The following is an 18740-nucleotide window of genomic DNA, read 5'->3' as shown; positions in this document are numbered from 1 at the left end:
GCCCACCTGCCTTCCACGCCCTGGCCTGGAATTGCCCCACTGCTCCCCTTGATGGGCGTTGGTCGGCATCTCCCTCCTCGTCTCACTGAAGGCTTCACAGACTCGCACCCCGCTGTTAGGTCGGCGACATCGCTTTTGCCTCTGGTTGCCCGCCAGACCAAATGCCAGCAACCTGGCTGCTGCTTTGCACTTTTACTTAGTAAAAACTCAGAAACGTCACACCAATTCAGGGGATCCGTGTCTGAACTGCTTGAAGCCTCCATTAGTGAACCAGATGGGTTTCTCATGGTTTCATCAGATTTATATTTAAATTTTACCATCTGCTAAGGTGGGATTCGAAACCCGGTCCCCAGAGCATTACCCTAGGTCTCTAGATTAGTAATCCAGCGGCAAAACCACTACCTCCCCTGCTAAAGCGGCAAACGCTCAGCAGCTTAAATAAATAACCCACAGTCATTCAGTCCATCCCGCTTGCTAAACTCAAAATGCATCAGCTATAATTATTTTAGTTTAATGCCGCTTTATAAATAGGCTATCAGATGTATAGTGTCAGTAGGTTGCTTGGCCAGCAGATATACAGCGCTGGTCACTTGCCTGACCAATGGTAGTGTATTTAAAGAATCTATTTGCTAATTCATTCTTTCTTGCAAATAGGAAATAGTTGACTGGTTCAATTCGATCCGAGCGGCTCGTTTTCATTACTTACAAGTGGCATTCCCAGGAGCCAGTGACGCTGACGTGAGTGCCATTATATATCGAACTTCTTTACCCAGAGAGTGGTTAGAATGTGGAAAATGCTGCCGGAACGAGTTTTTGAAGTGAATAGCTTAGATGCCTTTAAGGGGAACCTAGATAAACACATGAAGGAGAAAGGGATAGCAAGATGTGTTGATGGGGTTGAGTGAAATGGTATTAGGTCTCTCCCATTTAAATATTTTGCTTTTTTGTTTGTCCTACCAAAGTCGATAACCTCACGTTTTCCCACATGGTACTCCAGCACACTGGGCTAAATTGCTGGCTTTGAAAGCAGACCAAGGCAGGCCAGCAGCACGGTTCAATTCCTGTAACAGCCTCCCCGAACAGGCGCCGGAACATGGCCACTAGGGGCTTTTCACAGTAACTTCATTGAAGCCTACTTGTGACAATAAGCGATTTTCATTTCATTTCATCTGCCAATGTTTTCCCACTTGTTTAACCTATCCTCTTTGTGTCCCCTTTGCAACCTGTTTTCCACCAATCTTTCCATCATCAACAAATTTGGCACAATACAATTCATCCAGTTCATTAATATATATTGTTAATGGTTGAACTCCAGCACTGTGGCACTCCACTATTTCCAGTTTACCAACAGAAGATGATCTGTTTATCCCAAGTCTCTTATTTCCTGTTAGTTAGCTCTGCCCCGGTTAATATATAACGCGCAGCATCATGAGCTCTTATCTTGCACAATAACCTTTAATGAGGCCCCTTATTGAATGCCTTTTGGAAATCTAAACACACTACGGGCGCGATTCAACTAACTGGAAACAAAGTCCCATTGCGAGCGTGTTTAGCCGCATGTTTCTCGGCGATCGCAGCACCAAGAAACACATGGCTAAACAACACGACTCACATTGCATAAGGGACGTCAGTGGAAAACGGGCAGCCAAGGTCGCACATAGCCCCATTTTGTACACTGAGGAGCTCCGCTCACTGCAACCACCGACCCACCCCCCCATCCCAAACACACTATGGGAGGGTTTCCAGCCCACTGCATCCACCCCAACACCCTGGCAGGGCACCCCCAGCCCGATCTTGCACATGCACACACAAAATGCACAAAAGTACCCATGCCAGCTGGCAGTGACTCCTGGGCATCTTGGAAGTACCAGGGCACCACCCTGCCCAAAGGGCAAGCAGCTTAGGGCCTCCAAACCCCTGGCAGTGCTTTTTTCCCCCAAAAAATATACTTTATTCATAAAATCTCTAATAAACATTACAGAACATTTTGAATTGTCGTGACTGTACATTTCCATCAAAGTTGCATATTCACTTGGCTATCTTACATTAAACTGAAAAGAACAGAATTTATTTATTTTTTTCTCTAATAAATATTACAGAACATGTCGAATTGTCTTGACTGTACGTTTCCATTAAAGTTACACATTCACTTGACTTTCTTCCATTCAATTGGGATGACATTACACACATATCCCTCTTTACATTACAATTCTTACCCACTGTTACCCACCCCTCGGTGTACATTTGCTGGTAAGACCTTACACCCATGAGTGCTTTTTTTTTAATTCAAAAAAATATACTTTATTCATAAAATTTAGCATAAACATTACAGAACATTTCGAATTGTCTTGACTGTACATTTCCATCAGAGTTACACATTGCCTTGACTTGCTTCCATTCAATTTTGATAATATTATACACATATCACTCTTTACATTACAATTCCTTCTTAAATATTTACATTGTCATGTTTCTTTTATACATTGGAGTGTTGGTGGCCCAGACCGAGGGGGGTTTACACTGTTACCCGCCCCTCGGTGTACATTTGCTGGTAAGACCTTACACAGTGGTCTTTCCCCATTGCGCCTTGGCGGCAGCTGCCCCAAGCTTGAGTGCGTCCCTCAGCACGTAGTCCTGGACCTTGGAATGTGCCAGTCTGCAACACTCGGTCGAGGACAATTCTTTGCACTGGAAGATCAGCAAGTTTCGGGCAGACCAAAGAGCGTCTTTCACCGAGTTGATGACCTTCCAGCAGCAGTTGATATTTGTCTCGGTGTGTGTCCCTGGAAACAGTCCGTAGAGCACAGAGTCCTGTGTCACAGATCTGTTTGGGATAAACCTTGACAAATACCACTGCATCTCTCTCCAGACCTTCTTTGCAAAGGCACATTCCACAAGGAGGTGTGTGACTGTCTCATTTCCCCCACAGCCACTCCGAGGGCAGCGTGCATTGGCGCAGAGCCTTCGGGTGTGCATGAAGAATCTGACAGGGAGGGCCCTTCTCACCACCAGCCAAGCTAGGTCTTGGTGCTTGTTTGAAAGTTCTGGTGATGAGGCGTTCTGCCAGATGACTGGCAGTCTGCTCAGGGAACCATCCAACGTCCTCCACGGTCTCCTTTTCCCTGAGGGCCTCAAGGACATTACGTGCTGACCACTGCTTCATTGCCTTGTGGTCAAAGGTGTTTTTCTTCAAAAACTTTTCCACGAAGGACAGGTGGTACGGTACGGTCCAACTACTTGGAGCGTTCCGCGGCAATGAGGCCAGGCCCATCCTTCGTAACACCGGGGACAGGTAGAACCTCAGTATGTAGTGACACTTGGTGTTTGCATACTGGGGGTCCACTCACAGCTTGATGCAGCTGGACACAAATGTGGCCAACAGGGTGAGGGAGGCGTTGGGTACGTTCCGCCCTCCCTTCTCCATCTGGTCCCCATTTGTGGAAACCAGTCCAAGACAAAGGGGATGAATCCCAAAGCCTCAGATACCTGTGGAATCTGCACATTAAAGTGAGACTAGTTGTCTTGTTTTAATATGCAGATTTGCCAAAAAGTGATCCCACTCATATCGCGACATCTCGTAAGATCGCGTTAGATCTCGTGAGGCGTTGCATGCCAGGTAGTCTCCCGGCTTTTATCGACCACGCTGCGCCGCAGTGCGCTGCTTTTCGGGCGCCGCTTGGTCATTGGATTGTGCCAAATCTACTGGTTCCCCTTTATCCATCCTCCTTGTTATATCCTCAAAAAACTTGTCAAAAATTATTTCCATTTCAAAAAGCACCAATGTGGGCTATTTGGGCCAATTAGTCAATTTGTTTGTCAAAGTGATCCAGACTCGAAATGTTAGCTCACTTCTCTCTCCACAGATGCTGTTAGACGTGCTGAGATTGTCCAGTATTTTCTGTTTTTGTTTCAGATTCCAGTTTGCTTTTATATTATTATTGTCAATTTCTGTGCTGTAAATCGTATGTCAATTGTTTTTTTTAATTGGATTTTTAAAAATCCAACTCCGATATTCTTCAACTTCTTTGTCCTGCTTCACATTGTTTTGCTGAATAAAGTAATTTCTTCATCACCACTTTAATTAGGGGGTGGTCCAAAAGACAATAAATGGATAGTTGCCAAAGCAGTGATTTCCTACAGTGAAGTGTCTCATAATCGCCAGAAGTTCCCACTGTACCAGAATGGACATGAACGTTCAGCGTGACCCAATGTTGTGATTGTGCTGTCTGAAAATTATGGGTGATAGAAGTACCACAGATCAATTATTTGTGACAAGCTCCTGAGAACTTCTCTCCAAGTCGCACACTGGGATATAGCCAAGGTCACAAACTTTGGAGCCGTTCAATTGTTATAAATCAGGCTGGTGTTATAGTGGATTAGGGAGTTAGTTGGGTTTAGCTGTTTGGGAAGGTCGGACCGGGATGGATCACTGGAGGGCTATGTGGAAACGGCAAATGGAGATTTCCTTGCTGCTCTGTTGGGGACAAAGACCAGGGGGAGTTGGAGACAGCTGAAAGTAGGATAGATATCATAGATTCATAGAATTTACAGTGCAGAAGGAGGCCATTCGGCCTATCAAGTCTGCACTGGCCCTTGGAAGGAGCACCCTACCTAAGCCCACTCCTCCACCCTATCCCCGTAACCCAGTAACCCCATCTAACCTTTTTGGACACTAAGGGCAATTTATCATGGCCAATCCACCTAACCTGCACATCTTTGGACTGTGGGAGGAAACCGGAGCACCCGGAGGAAACCCACGCAGACACGGGGAGAACGTGCAGACTCCGCACAGACAGTGACCCAGCGGGGAATCGAACCTGGGACCCTGGAGCTGTGAAGCAATTGTGCTCACCACTGTGCTACCGTGACGCCCCAATATGATCCAGGTTGCCCCACAGAAATAGCTTTGTGATAAATTAAATAAGGACATGATGAGGAGGGGTAGGAGCACAACTACCACACCCAGTAAGATGATGGTTGATCTTCTACCCAAACGTCATTTTCCTGCTGTATTGCCATGTTGCTTCATTCTGTGAGATCCGTTGGGTCGTTGGATTTGTTTATTGTCATGTGTACCCAGGCACAGGGAAAAGTATTGTTCTGTGTACAGTTCAGACAGATCATTCCGTACATGAAAAGAAAATACATAGGGCAAACATAAAATACACAATGTAAATACATAGACAAGGGCATCAGGTGAAGCACACGGAGTGTAGTACTACTCAGTAGAGAAGGTGTGAAGAGATCAGGTCAGTTCATAAGTGGGTCGTTTAGGAGTCTGGTAACGGCTGATTTTGAATCTGTTTGTGCGTTTTCTCTGACTTTTGTATCTCCTGCCCGATGGAAGAAGTTGGAAGAGTGAATAAGCAAGGTGGGAGGGGTCTTTGATTATGTTCCCAAGGCAGCGGGGGGTGTAGATAGAGTCAATGGATGGGAGGCAGGTTCGTGTGATGGACTGGGCGGGCTTCACGACTCTCTGAAGTTTCTTCCGGTCTTGGGACGAGCACTTGCCATACCAGGCTGTGATGCAGCCAGATAGGATGCTTTCTATGGTGCACCTGTAAAAATTGGTAAGAGTCAATCTGGGCATGCCAAATTTCCTTTGTTTCCTGAGGAAGTATAGGCGCTGTTGTGTTTTCTTAGTAGGAGCGTCGAAGTGGGTGGACCAGGATAAATTGATGGTGACGTGCACACCTAGGAATTTGAAGCTGTCAACCATCTCCACCTCGGCCCCGTTGATGCTGACAGGGGTGTGTACGATACTTTGCTTCCTGAAGTCAATGACCAGCTCTTTAGTTTTGCTAACATTGAGGGAGAAATTGTTGTCTTTACACCACACCACTAGGTTCTCTATCTCCCTCCTGTATTCTTACTCATCATTGTTCGAGATCCGACCCACTACGGTCGTGTCGTCAACAAACTTGTAGATGGAGTTGGAGCCAAATTTTTGCCACAGAGTCGTGTGTGTATAGGGAGTAAAGTAGGGGGCTAAGTACACAGCCTTGCGGGGCCCCAGTATACCTCATATACCCCGGTATACCCGGTCGACCTCAGTCTTGAATATACTCATCGACTGAGCAGCCACAGCCCTCTTGGGTTAGAGTTGTAAAGATTCAATACTCTGTGACGAAATGTAACTTCCTCTCTCTGTCCTAAATGTCCAACTCCACATCCTGAGACCTTGACCTCTAGGTTTTCACTCTCCAGCCAGTGGAAACCTCCTCGGGCCTAGGTAGAGTGCTCTTTCGGAGGGTCGGGCAGACCTGATGGGCCGAATGGCCTCCTTCTGCACGATAGGGATTCTATGATTCTATGAATGGTACAGAGGGTCAGTTAACCATTGATCAATCTTGTCCTATCCAGCCAACACTGCAGTATTTTAAAGCACAGTCACATATTCAAGAAATGTCACCTTGAAAGATTAAAAAAACACAGGCATTTATATTATGTCTTTCACAACTTTGGAATGTACAGGCATCTAAGTGGTGTTTTTGAAGTGTAATGACCATTCTAATGTAGTAAACAGGACAAGCCGTGAGAAATGTATCAGTGTCCCGTACTGCCCAGGTTTAATCGGTGAATCTAGTGATAGTCCATGAACATCACCAAGTCTTAGCTCCTGCCAGCCCTGATCCCAAGTTCCCTAGGCTTACGTTGTGTTTCCCTGCACACATCAGATAGACAAAGCTTCCATGTATGGCGGCTCCCTCCAGTCTTCTCTTTCCACATTCTAACCCCAGTCACCACTTTCCATACACCAAGAGCCATTTCCTCATTCAGAACTAGCAGCTTTGACATGCTCGTTCTCTGCTGAAGGTAGCAGCTCGTTCTCTGCTGAAGGTAGCAACATCAACATCCCCAGTCCCTTCGTCCGGTTAAAAAAAAAAACATCTCCTCAGCACCACAAATTTGCAGATTTATACTGTTTCAGTTCCCTCTTCTGTACCTCAACAGAGATCTCTAATGCAGCCTCTAACAAGTAACATTATGGGATCAGCACCAATTGAATCACGTAAGGACCTGACTGTGTCATCCAGCTTTAGGTTCAGCCTTTGGTTTGAGCTCTAGATGTAGTACTGCCATGTGTCCTGGAAGAATATTAACAACAACATTTTCCTTTGTGTCTCAGTTGGTACCAAAACTGACGAGAAATTATGGGAAGGAGGGATACATGGAGAAGACGGGTCCGAAGGTCAGTAAAACTTTGGCAGTTAAATAATTGAAAAGAATTACTTATCTCTGAGTCATGAGAAAAATCTACTGTCAAGCCAGGTACTATTTGCTCTACAGGTGCTTCTGTTATCGTGGACATGATCTAATGGCCTCATCTTGGAGGTCTCCCCGTGGCACCAGTTAGCACTGGTCTCCACAAACGTGAACCCGACATAACGGCACTTAGGGGGGTCTCACAATCGGGGCACGGGTGGTCGGACTCTGACCAGGGTGGTCCCCTGGCACTCCCGATGCCACTGGGCACTGCCAACCTGGCATTCTGGTAGTGCCACCAGGGTGCCACCCTGGAAATGTCAGGATGCCCAAGTGGCACTTCCAGGCTGGAAGGGACACAGCCAGGGTGCCAGTGCCCAGGTGGCATCTTGCTCATGCCAGAGATCGAGCTCGGGGGTGTCCTGTCCTTAAGAGGTGGATTGCGATGCTCGAGAACTCCCTAACATGTAAGTTGGGGAGGTCCGGAGGCCGCCGTGGAGGGGGGATGGGGGGGGGGGGGGGCACGAGATAGGGGCACATTTAAAGATGGCGAGCGGAGCTCGTTAGTGCAGGAAATGGGTCTAAGTGTGGCCTCGGTGGGGCGTTCCTCGCTGGAGCCCAAAAAGGAAGCAGAGTCCCATTTAATAACTGGGTCATTCCCAGCACTGCAAGCGCCGGGAAACACCCCACCAAATGTGCCCAAATGTTTCTTTTCCATTAAATCGTGCCCTATGTCTCCATGAAGTGAAATATTAGGTCTGATATGTAGATCACAAGGTAGCCAATCCTTCCAGAATATTCCACCTCCACATCATCCTGTCTCACCGAAGGTGCTCCACTATTGGCTCCCCAGAAAGGCTGTTCCAAGTGTTGACTGCTCTTTGTACAAGGGTCCTCTCCTCTTTCACCAGTTCTAACCTGACACACTCATTCCAATATCTACAGATGCTTTGGAGTTCTGTCTAAAATGTAACCTCCACCCCGTTTTGAACCCTCAGTTAGAATTTAAGTTTGATGTCCCACTCGGCCAAAGGGAATATTTACGCAAGGTTGTCTCTCTCTCTCTCTCTCTCTCTCTCTCTCCTCCCCCCCCCCCCCCCCCCCCCCCCCCCCCCCCCGCCCCTCCCTCCTTCCCCTAAGTTTTCAGGATTTGGATTAAAGATTTATTTCCAGCACACTGCTGCAACTTGCCCGAGGAGGACACAAGGCTGATTTGACCGGGTTGGGGGGGCAGAGCTAGATGGGCGTGGATGGTAGACTTTGTTCGTGGGATGATACCTGCAGGATCACACCCAGCTGCCATTGGCAATCCTATCTCTCAGCTGCCTTCTTTTCTACTATAAATATCCTTGTGACTCCATTGAGGTTTTACTGAAGTCTTTGATCTTACGAGCAGCTTCCTTGTGCTTCCGTGCCCAGTTTTTGTGCCAAGGACACAGTATTCTGGACACAGTGTGACCAGGGCCGTGTGCCGTTTCATTGTGACATTGTCTCAGTGAAGCATTTTAAAAGGTGCTTTATAAATGCAAGTTGTTGTTGCTGTCCCAGTGATTGGAGCAAGTGCCAAAACAATTAAGATATGCCAAGAATCCTTTTGGCTTCACAAAAACAACTTGCGTTCATATATGACCTTTAATGTACTGAAATGTGGCAAGGTGCTTCTCGAGCCTGAACGTAACACCGAGCCACACAGAGACATTGGGTCAACCATTAGTTTTTCAACACCACCGATAGTTCATGGACCCAAGAAGTAAACTATATTCTTCGACAAAGTCATTATTTCACACGAAAGGGAAGTGTTTTTTCAGTCCCAAGTTTTGTTCATTTCACACATCTTTAAGAGGTTTCTCAGAATTATGTAGGAACTCCTGCAGACAACCATGAATTGTTTTCATTAGAAGAGGAAGCTGAAGTCACAGGCTCCGAAAAACGAATTAACAAATTCAACCAGCTAAAAATGAGCATCAATGAAGCTCAGTCTGTTGCTTTCAGCCTGTAGGCTCCCCCTATTGGCTGGTGTTACTAAATGCCCCAAATCAGTGTCATGATTATAGTCAGATTTGAACTCAATGGTTGGTGGTTCTGAAAGCCAATTCTAAGAGTACTGAATAATCCAAAAACCTTGGACTCCCAAGTTTGAACAAACCCGATACCATCCAGCAAGTCCCAGTTCTTTTCATATTCCCATTTTAAACTTGATCTGTCATCACCTAAGTGCCATGCCAAAATAACCATGCTCTTCCAAATGTTATGATCATATCGAGAATGGGTGACCTCGGTGTTGGAGTTGTGGTTAAGCCAGTTGTTAATGCTGTCCAGCTGTTAATGTTTTCCAGCTGATTCCTTCGCTGACGGCCTCTTGCACTTCTTCCGTTAATTCTTTCGGTGATGATTAGGAACGTTAATCCTTCCGCACGTCCGTCCAAGAGTAAATGTACTGGTAGTAGAAACCAGAGAAGACATGACTTAACACCCTTCTCCTGTTCGGCTTCTGCCCTTTTGCAAACCCCACTCCTTCCAGAAAAACCTTCCAGAAAACTCTCAAATTGACACAATGGGCGCGATCCAACAGCCACTCTGCGTCTGAAAAGCAACTCACCGCGCTGCAGCGTGGTCGATAAAAGCCGCGAGACCCCGGGAAACACGTGGCTAAACATGTTTGCTATGCGACTTTCTTCCCTTTTAGTTGAATCGTGCCCAATGTTTAAATCCTCCCCTAATGTTCAAAATGTTGACTGTGAGGAAATGGTGTGATAAGTAGTAACAGCCAAATATACAGGTTGCTCACAAACACATTAAAACATTTTAGAATTTTGAATAAATTCTAATGAAAAGTTTCTTTTGAAATCTCTTGTTCAACAATCTGATTTGAGGGACGTTAGCTAGTTCAGTTATTTGAGTTGAATGATTAATCCAGTGATTTGCAATCCATGCATAAAAATAAAGAATTCTAACTATTTCTGTGTATCCTCAAACTTTCCTATATGCATGCCACTTTTCCAAGTCTCAAAGGCAAGTTAGTAACCGTTGCCAAAAGATTGAGGGCGATTAGAGTTAGAAGAATGTCCACAAAATAGTTTAAATATGGTCCACAGCAGCATGCAAATAAAGTATAACAAGTTTTAGGAGGAGAGATCAGGAGGGTTTTTAACCTCGGCACAAATGAACATCTCATTTCACCACCTTAAATAGTTATTCCTCCACTCCCGGTGCACAGTGGCTACAGCATAACCATCCACAAGATGTACTGCAGCAACTTGCCAAGACTACTCCTGTAGGTCTCTACCATCTAGAAGCACAAAATCAGCAGATGCACAGCAACACCTTCATTACAAGTTCCCCTCCAAGTCACACCCCATCTTGTCTTGGATGTGTATTGGCCGTTCCTTCACCATTGTTCGGTCAAAATCCTAAAACTCCTTCCCTAACAACACTGTTACGTGCACCTACACCACATGGACTGCAGTGTTTCAAGAACGCGGCTCACTACCCCCTCTATAGGGCAATCAGGGATGTGCTGGCCTTTCCTGCGACGCCCACAACTCAAGAATTAATGTTAATGACAAATCCACAAAGAATCTGATCAGATTTTATATGGAGACTTGTTACGACTGTACCAGCAAGATTGCAAGTGATGATCAGTGTGAATAGACTGCTTTACATTGTTGTAAAATGATTTGTTCTGCTTGAAAGCTTTTCAGTCTTTCCTTTCTGTTTCAACCTCCTGTGAACATATGGAAGCACTCTTAAACGTAATAACTTGTAATGTCAGCAAAATGACTTTGTATATTTACTTTACAGAACAGTTTTCATCCCGTCTCTTACATCAGTGCTTTTAACCTTGCTCTGTGTTTCCTCAGCAAACGGAAGGGTTTAAGAAACGATGGTTCACGTTAGACGACAGGAGGCTTATGTATTTTAAAGATCCCCTGGTAGGCACAGGACACGTGTCCTCATTTCTTACTTTTAGGAAGCTAGTTGATTCCTTTTTCTAAATGTTCAGGGTGTAATCTCACACAGTGACATAAGATTCCTCCTCGAATCCAGTACTGGCACAAGAATCTTTTTTTCCACCACTTTTTTTTTTAAAAAGGAGCGACAACATTATGCATTTTGAGAACAAGCCAACTGAAAAGAAGGACAAGTGGAATTAAATGACACCCAAATTCAAAGCAAGCAATATGCACTAAAGATTCTGTGGTCCTGGCAGGGACAGTGCTTTGGGGGCCAGTGTCCTCCAATTGACCCAACTTACAAAATGAGAAATCCAAGGAAGAAATTGGTCTTGACCATCAGTGCAAAATGAGCTCTTTGGTGCCTCACATTCTTTTGTATCAAAGTGAACGGACGCAGTTTATAACTGGCTGCTAATTCACCCTGAGGTCCGCTTCATGCTAAAGCTCATTTCACCCCTTCCCATTTTCCATTCATACCACTTGCTGGAATAATCAGCAGGAGGCATTTCTCTGCCAGATAGTGATGGCAATGAGCAGCAGTTTGGTCACTATATTTTTTAATTAAATTTTATAAAGGAAGCGTTAGGGAGAATGGCCCCATAATTTTCTATCAGTATGAGAGTAACAACAGAGGCGTCAGTCTCCGAGTGTGATGGAATCTATGTTACTGTATTTTGATTGTGGCTACTTGCAGGTAACAAAATTGGTTTTGCACTTTACTTTATCGATTCTGTACCAGGACAATCACTCACCATAATCTGAACTGGCATTGAATTATATGACATTGCTTTCATGCTTTGAATGTGCACCTGTAGAAACTGTTTATTAAAAGCCATTAGTGCCGTGGAAGGAAAATTTTGTTAAATTATTGTATTGTCAACTACCCAAAAGACCAGCAGAAGTAGGCCACTCGGCCCATCGAGCCTGCTCTGCCATTCAATGAGATCATGACTGGTCTGATGTGATCATCCTCAACTCCACTTTGCCGCCTTATCCCCATAAACCCTTGATTCCCTTACTGATTAAAAATCTGTCTATCACGCAGCCTCACGCAGCTGAGGACCCGGGTTTGATTCTGGCCCCGGGTCACTGTCCGTGTGGAATTTGCACATTCTCCATATGTCAGCCTGGGTCTAATCCCCACAACCCAAAAAGATGTGCAGGGTAGGTGCATTGGCCACCCTAAATTGCCCCTTAATTGGAAAAACGAAGAATTGGATACTCTAAATTTATTCTTTTAAAAATCTGCCTTTCACAGCCTTGAAAATATCCATCCACCGTCCACCTCAGAGACGTGGGAGAGAGTTCAATTTAAGAAAATGAAATATGAGAATGTAGGACTCCTCTTTCACTGTCCCTTTCCAAAGAACCACAATAGCTTGCTCCTGTTTGGCACCTTTAACTTAGAGAAACATTCCAAGGCACTTACAGTAATCAAGAAAAATCAGGCTACCCCGTCAAAGGAGATGTTTGGGATGGAGGCCAAGTGACAAAAGGCTTGGCCAGAGAGGTAGATTTTAAGGATGTTTTCATAAGGAGGCGAGAGGGGAGGTGAAGTGGCAGGGGAGGGAATTTAGGAGCATGGCATATATGAAGTTGAAGGCACATGGAGCAACATTAGGCTCAAACCTGATGAGAAAGAGTTGCATTCATATAGTTATTTAAAATAATGCCATGGATCTTTTACATCCACCCGATGCAGCAGGTCCTTGTCTTAATATTTTGTTTGAAAGACAGCACCTCCAACAGTGTAGCACTCGTTTAGTACTGCCTTAGGATTGGCCACTTAGATTGTTGTGCTCAAGTGGGACTTGAACCCAGGACCTTCTGACTCAGAGGTGTGTAGTGCACTATGGCTGAAGACGTGAACTTGGGTAAGACATGGAATGACAGGTGGTAACTGTGGGACTGTACCCCAGCAATGAATGGCCCAATCTTTCAAGGTATAAATCACATTCATTGGCCTAGTTTATACATACAATGAAGCAGAACAGTGCTGAAGAGAGAAAGAAAAAACAACCACATTCTCTCATTGCAGGATGCCTTTGCTCGCGGTGAAGTGTTCATTGGGAGTAAGGAAAATAGCTATAGTGTTTTAGATGGTCTTCCTCCAGCCACCCAAGGAAACCATTGGCAATATGGAATTACCATAGTAACTCCTGACAGGAAGTTCCTTTTTGCATGTGAAACCGAGAATGAGCGTCGCATTTGGATGGAAGCCTTTCAGAAGGTTATTGACAGGGCAATGTTGCCCCAGGAGTACGCAGGTAAGGAACAAAAGCTTTTGCACAAAATGTTTTTCTCTTGTGTGTACAAAGCGAGGAGCAAAATCTGCAGTATAATCAACACTAAATTGTGTTTATACAGTGACTTTTTCCAAAGTCCCACAGCCCATCACAGGAAGGAGCGATCAATCAAACAATAATTAGCACAGAGCCACATAAGGAAACATAGCGTAAGCAATCTAAAGCTTGGTCAAAGAGGTAGGTTTCAGGAGATTCTTAAAGGAAGAGGGAGAGTTGGGAGGTGTAAGGAATAAATTCCAGTGTTCAGGACTCAGGCAGCTGAAAACACATCTGTGAATGGTGGAGAGGATAAAATTGAGGATGTGTAAAAAAGTGCACAGATCTCGGGGGATTGTAGGATGGGCGGAGGTAACCGAGATTGGGAGAGGCAGAGCCATGGAGGGATTTGGAATCAAAGGTGTGAATTTTCCAAATTTGAGACATTGCCAGACCAGGAGTCAATGGAGGTCGGCGAGGGCAAAGGTAAAATATTCTTTAGATTCTGAATACCCTTAGGGTTGTGACAAATATGGGATTTGCTGTTGTTAGATTCATTTGGACGTGTTGGGATTAATCTGCCTGTACTTCAACCCTGTAAAGATCTGGAGCAAGGCCATCGTAAAGTGTTAGAATAAAGATTAATAGAGGCACAGTGCTGAATATCAGCTGTGATGCAGATTTCATACAGTACTGGCATTTCCCTTTTGAATAATTCATTCAATTACTCGGACATCTGGCTGTGTCACATTATTTGGTACAAATGCTTCATGCACTGAAATGAAAATTTGCAATAAAGGCTTACTTCTGAAGAATGTTTGACACCCAAATGAACCTTAACTGCTTCTGCCTTGAAGAGGCTGATGTGTTTCCATTGTTCCAGTCTTTCATCATCTACAACATTCTACTCTTGTGGAATTTATCTTCTCTTGTAGTGTCTGTTTCCTCCATTAACTTAACAGAGAAAGGAATTTGATACCAACCTGCTGGAGATTGCGATGTTGACATCCCATAGCAAAACATCTAAGCTCGTGTCCCTTTTCTGCATTTATTCAGAATGCTTTCCTGAAAAACCTAAACAAGATAATTTACATTGGGTTACATCTTATGTGCCAACATACTTACCCTTGATGAGCTTTCAATAAATATATTATTTAAAACAATAATATGGTTCCGTTGATTAGCAGGAAGTGAGACTTTAATGTTGACCAATTAGAATGCAAAGACATACTCGGTTCAGCTATTAGACCAATCACATTAAAGCAAAGGCAACTGATGGACTGTTATCAGTTTCTTCTTTACATGCCCCATGACCACCCCATTTTGCCTTCATAATTTTGACCCTCAGCAGAGCTCTCCTTTTTCTTCCATTCCTATCCCGTTTTCCCAGCTTAAAAGCTTCTCGGCTTGAACATCTTCCAGTTCTGACGAAAAGTCATTGACCTGAAATATTAGTTGATTCCCTCTCCACAGACATCAGCATTCTTTGCTTTTAGACCACAGGACTTATAAAAAGAACATAAAAGCTTCTTTATGTTGTCAAAAATGGATTTACAACAAATAACCTCTGCCTTTTTGTTTTATTTTCTAGTGGAAGCACATTTTAAACATAAACCATAGAAGGATCTTTGGTTCCTGACACCATGGGGACATTTAGGACATTGCCTGCTCGTCACTGTTCTTTTTGAAATATGAGTTGTTCGGTGTCTGCACAGCAGTCTATTTACCTCTCCATCTTTGTGCCCCCCAATACTCCCCCAACAATTAACAGGATGGGGGGGGGGGGGGAGAGGTGGGGTACAAGCACTAAAAGAAAACTAAACTGTGGCAAGAAAGTGAAGTTGGAAGTGATGTGCATGTCGCTAAATTGTAAAATTGAGAGCATGAATTTCACCTCAGCATTTTGAACGACTGTCAAAAGTTATGGTTCAATTCACACAACAACACTGCATGAGTATTTTTGTTCATTAATATTTCATCCCAGAATGTTTCCGCTGCAATAGGGCACTCACTATAAACACAATGACATGAAAAATTGAAGTTTTTTTAATTCAGTCTTGTTTCACGTACCCATCTATAATTGTCCATTGCTGGTCATGTGCCAATTCTCTGTTGGTCAACTTTGTTCTACAAGTCTTCAAACAACTGTATTTATGTGTATGAAGTATTTAAATGTATGGAAGTAAAAATTAAAATGAGCTGTACAGACTTTAACCGGCAGTGATTCTACATTATCAACTTTTTCCAATGGCCATAGATTTTTTTGTGTCTTAGTTGCAAATGTGCACCGACAAAACTTGAAATTGCTTTTTTATTTCTCCTAAATGTGTAATGTTCTGCAGACTGTCAAAGGAAAAAACATACCGATGTTAGTGTAGCTGAAATTAGTCAGTATGTAGTCTCACAGTGGTACCGCTTTCTTCTGTACAAAATGTACAGCTGGAGTTAAATTATGTATCTACCCTGTAGCTGTTTTCAGAGGGTGTGTTCTCAAAGAGGTGTGTTCTGTGCTTGAAGTAAATGTACTGCTCAGTTTAAAGTTACATTTTTGTGATACGTTGTGCTCTGTGATGTCTGTGCCAGATTATAATGTAATTTATAATTACCATGGTAAACAATGTAAAAAGCTTTCCCATTGCAACAACTCTTCCAAAATTGTATCCTCAGCTTTTTAATATGCATATTTTTTAAATGACGTAAAGAAAATCTGAAATTTATTTTGAAAAGTTGTTAATGAATTCCTGTAATTAAGCCACCAAATCTATCAATTTTCACTCCAGTTACAGTGACATTAATATTACACAATGCATTCTTTAAAGTGTACCTCAACAATGGGACCAATAATTTTTTTCTGAGATGCAATCTCAACCCAAACATTGTGCATCCCGAAGGTACCTGACAAAACAGCATCCAAATATAGAATTTCTATTAATGTACAGCAAGCTTGCTACATACAGAAAGATCTTGAGACTAAACATGATTGTATGGCGAATGTGTTTTTTAACAGAAAGTCAGTGGAAGCTTTCTCTTGTAACATGCTTGTTCAAATCTTCAAAGGCAAGGCAAATTGATATGAGATTTCCACTGTAATGGTTTGATAGTGTGAAAAGTGGATTATGTCAACTGGCATTGAGAGAAACTGCTTCTGTAGGTGTCATTGACAGCATACTTGGCAACTGTACATCTCAGCTAACCAACACTTTATGACAGCAGACTTAAGATAAGCCTCAGCAGACTTGTTCGGGCAGGAAGTGAATTAAGTGAAGGGGGAAAAAATGATCTAAGTTGTGTTCTTTATTCCAAATACAGAATGTTTTTTTCAGAATCTAATTTATATATTGCATTCACGTTATATGTGCAATTTGCACTGTTTCAACCTCTTAATTTTCACTCACTTGCACCTCCCTCTCCCTACATAATGCAATATATGCACAGCCAGTATGACGAACTAGACTGTCGCTGAAGAATTATATATTGGAAGTAACATAACCTGCATTTTGTTTCTTCCATTTTTCTCATAGTCACTGGGATTTTGCAATTGGTCCTTCTGGTAATTTGTATATGTTTTTTGTAAATATTAAATGTTATGCTGCTAACAATTAAAATGAATTATGCACTGGTAGCTATAGAGGAGCAGAACTAATGTACTCACTACGTTTTAAGATAGCGGGCAATATACTTGAATAGGAATGTAATCAAAAAAGAAAGAAGTGGATAGCCAAAAATTAAGATCCTGATGGTTAGGAGGAAGAGTAAAATGAAGCATAGGATTAATTGAAGCATAAATGTGTTCATGTTCATTCCATTTGTCTTATTTTAATACGGTGTGCATTTGGTTATGGAAATCATGTATAATGTACAGTGGATAAAATGGTGCTGAAATGAAATACTTAAAAGTTATGATGTCCCAGATCAGACTTTGTATGTTGATACTTTCAATTAAAAGATCTTGATTGTGTTGCACAAGTGAGATAAGTTGTATTGTGGTAATTGCATGCTACTCCTTCAGGCCAATTTTAATTTTTTCTTTTAGCGTGGACAGCCTTTTATATGAAAGGGCGCTGTAGTTAAAACAGACTGTGTTCCCAGGACATTTATTCTGCTTTCAGTATCACTGAAACATTTCTTTTGTGAAATGTGTTGCTTAATATTGTATCAGTCGGAACGTCATGCACCAATCTGATGTGGACATATAATGACCATTCCGTCGTCATCGCCGGATCAAAATTCTGGAATTTCCCCATCTACTGGGAGCACCATCGGCACACAGACTGCAGAGATCCCAGAATGCAGCACACCATTACCCTCTCTAGGGCAAAAAGGGACGGATAATACATGCTGACCTTGCGAATGACACCCAAATCCTACAAATGATTTTTTTTTAAATCACCCCGATTGTTAACTTTAAAACCCTTGATGTAGGGCTAGATACTGTTAGTATAAATGAGACAAAGTCAGTTTTCATGTAAGAGTATCAAAGACTTTTTTTGTGCATTATCTAGCCCATTTCAGTCACTCAGTGTCAACATCAGGAACCCAGTTTGCGTATGCCACAAGTTAGTTATACAACAGAATTGATTCGCTGTCTCAACAACATATCCCATGTGCAACCTGCAAATTACAGCATTTCCAACACTCTTACGGTGTCTTCACAGACCAGTTGTCGGACTATCTATCTAAATGAGACTGGTCCAAATAATGGCTCACTCTCCCTACAAGCTAGGGAGACTGGACAAATTCCTCAGATATCGGAGTAATATTTTTTTTTAAAATTTTGTATACCCAATTCATTTTTTTCCAATTAAGGGTCAATTTAGCGTGTTCAATCCACCTACCTTGCACACCTTTGGGTTGTGAGGGCAAAACCCACGCAAACATGGGGAGGATGTGCAAACTCCACACGGACAGTGGCCCAGAGCTGGGATTGAACCTGGGACCTCGGTGCCGTGAGGCAGCAGGGACTGCGCCACCGTGCTGCCCAGATATCTGAGTAACTTGAGAAAAGATGGTTGGTGCAGCACGCTCGGAAGGAACGAGCGACTCTGGCCTTCGGATTCTCAAATCCTTCCACATTTTGGTGGGACGAGAAGTCCTCGCAACATGCCTGGATATGTAGACGAATGCTGATGATGGCTAGTCAATAAATCCATTATCAATGTACCACGTGACAAGCATGATGCTAGAAGGTGAACTAAGATGGTCCTTGGTCTTTATTCATTCATGATGTGGAGATGCCGGCGTTGGACTGGGGTGAGCACAGTAAGATGTCTTACAACCCCAGGTTAAAGTCCAACAG

The 18740-nt window shown here is 43.4% G+C and overlaps 1 protein-coding gene across 1 annotated transcript in view; it reads left to right on the top strand.

The window, feature by feature from the left end:
* The window catches only part of LOC140394369 (arf-GAP with dual PH domain-containing protein 1-like), a 153938-nt gene extending 136519 nt beyond the window's left edge, over positions 1-17419 (top strand). Inside the window, exons 7-11 of the mRNA XM_072481570.1 lie at positions 655-738; positions 7130-7192; positions 11067-11138; positions 13201-13429; positions 15036-17419. Coding sequence (XP_072337671.1) covers positions 655-738; positions 7130-7192; positions 11067-11138; positions 13201-13429; positions 15036-15064 — 477 coding nt within the window. The 3' untranslated portion in view covers positions 15065-17419. The remainder of the gene's footprint in view (positions 1-654; positions 739-7129; positions 7193-11066; positions 11139-13200; positions 13430-15035) is intronic.
* Positions 17420-18740: the final 1321 nt, after the last annotated feature.

This window comes from Scyliorhinus torazame, chromosome 17 (genome assembly GCF_047496885.1).
Source record: "Scyliorhinus torazame isolate Kashiwa2021f chromosome 17, sScyTor2.1, whole genome shotgun sequence".
NCBI classification, from domain to species: Eukaryota; Metazoa; Chordata; class Chondrichthyes; order Carcharhiniformes; family Scyliorhinidae; genus Scyliorhinus; species Scyliorhinus torazame.
This window is presented reverse-complemented; position numbering and strand designations above follow the sequence as displayed.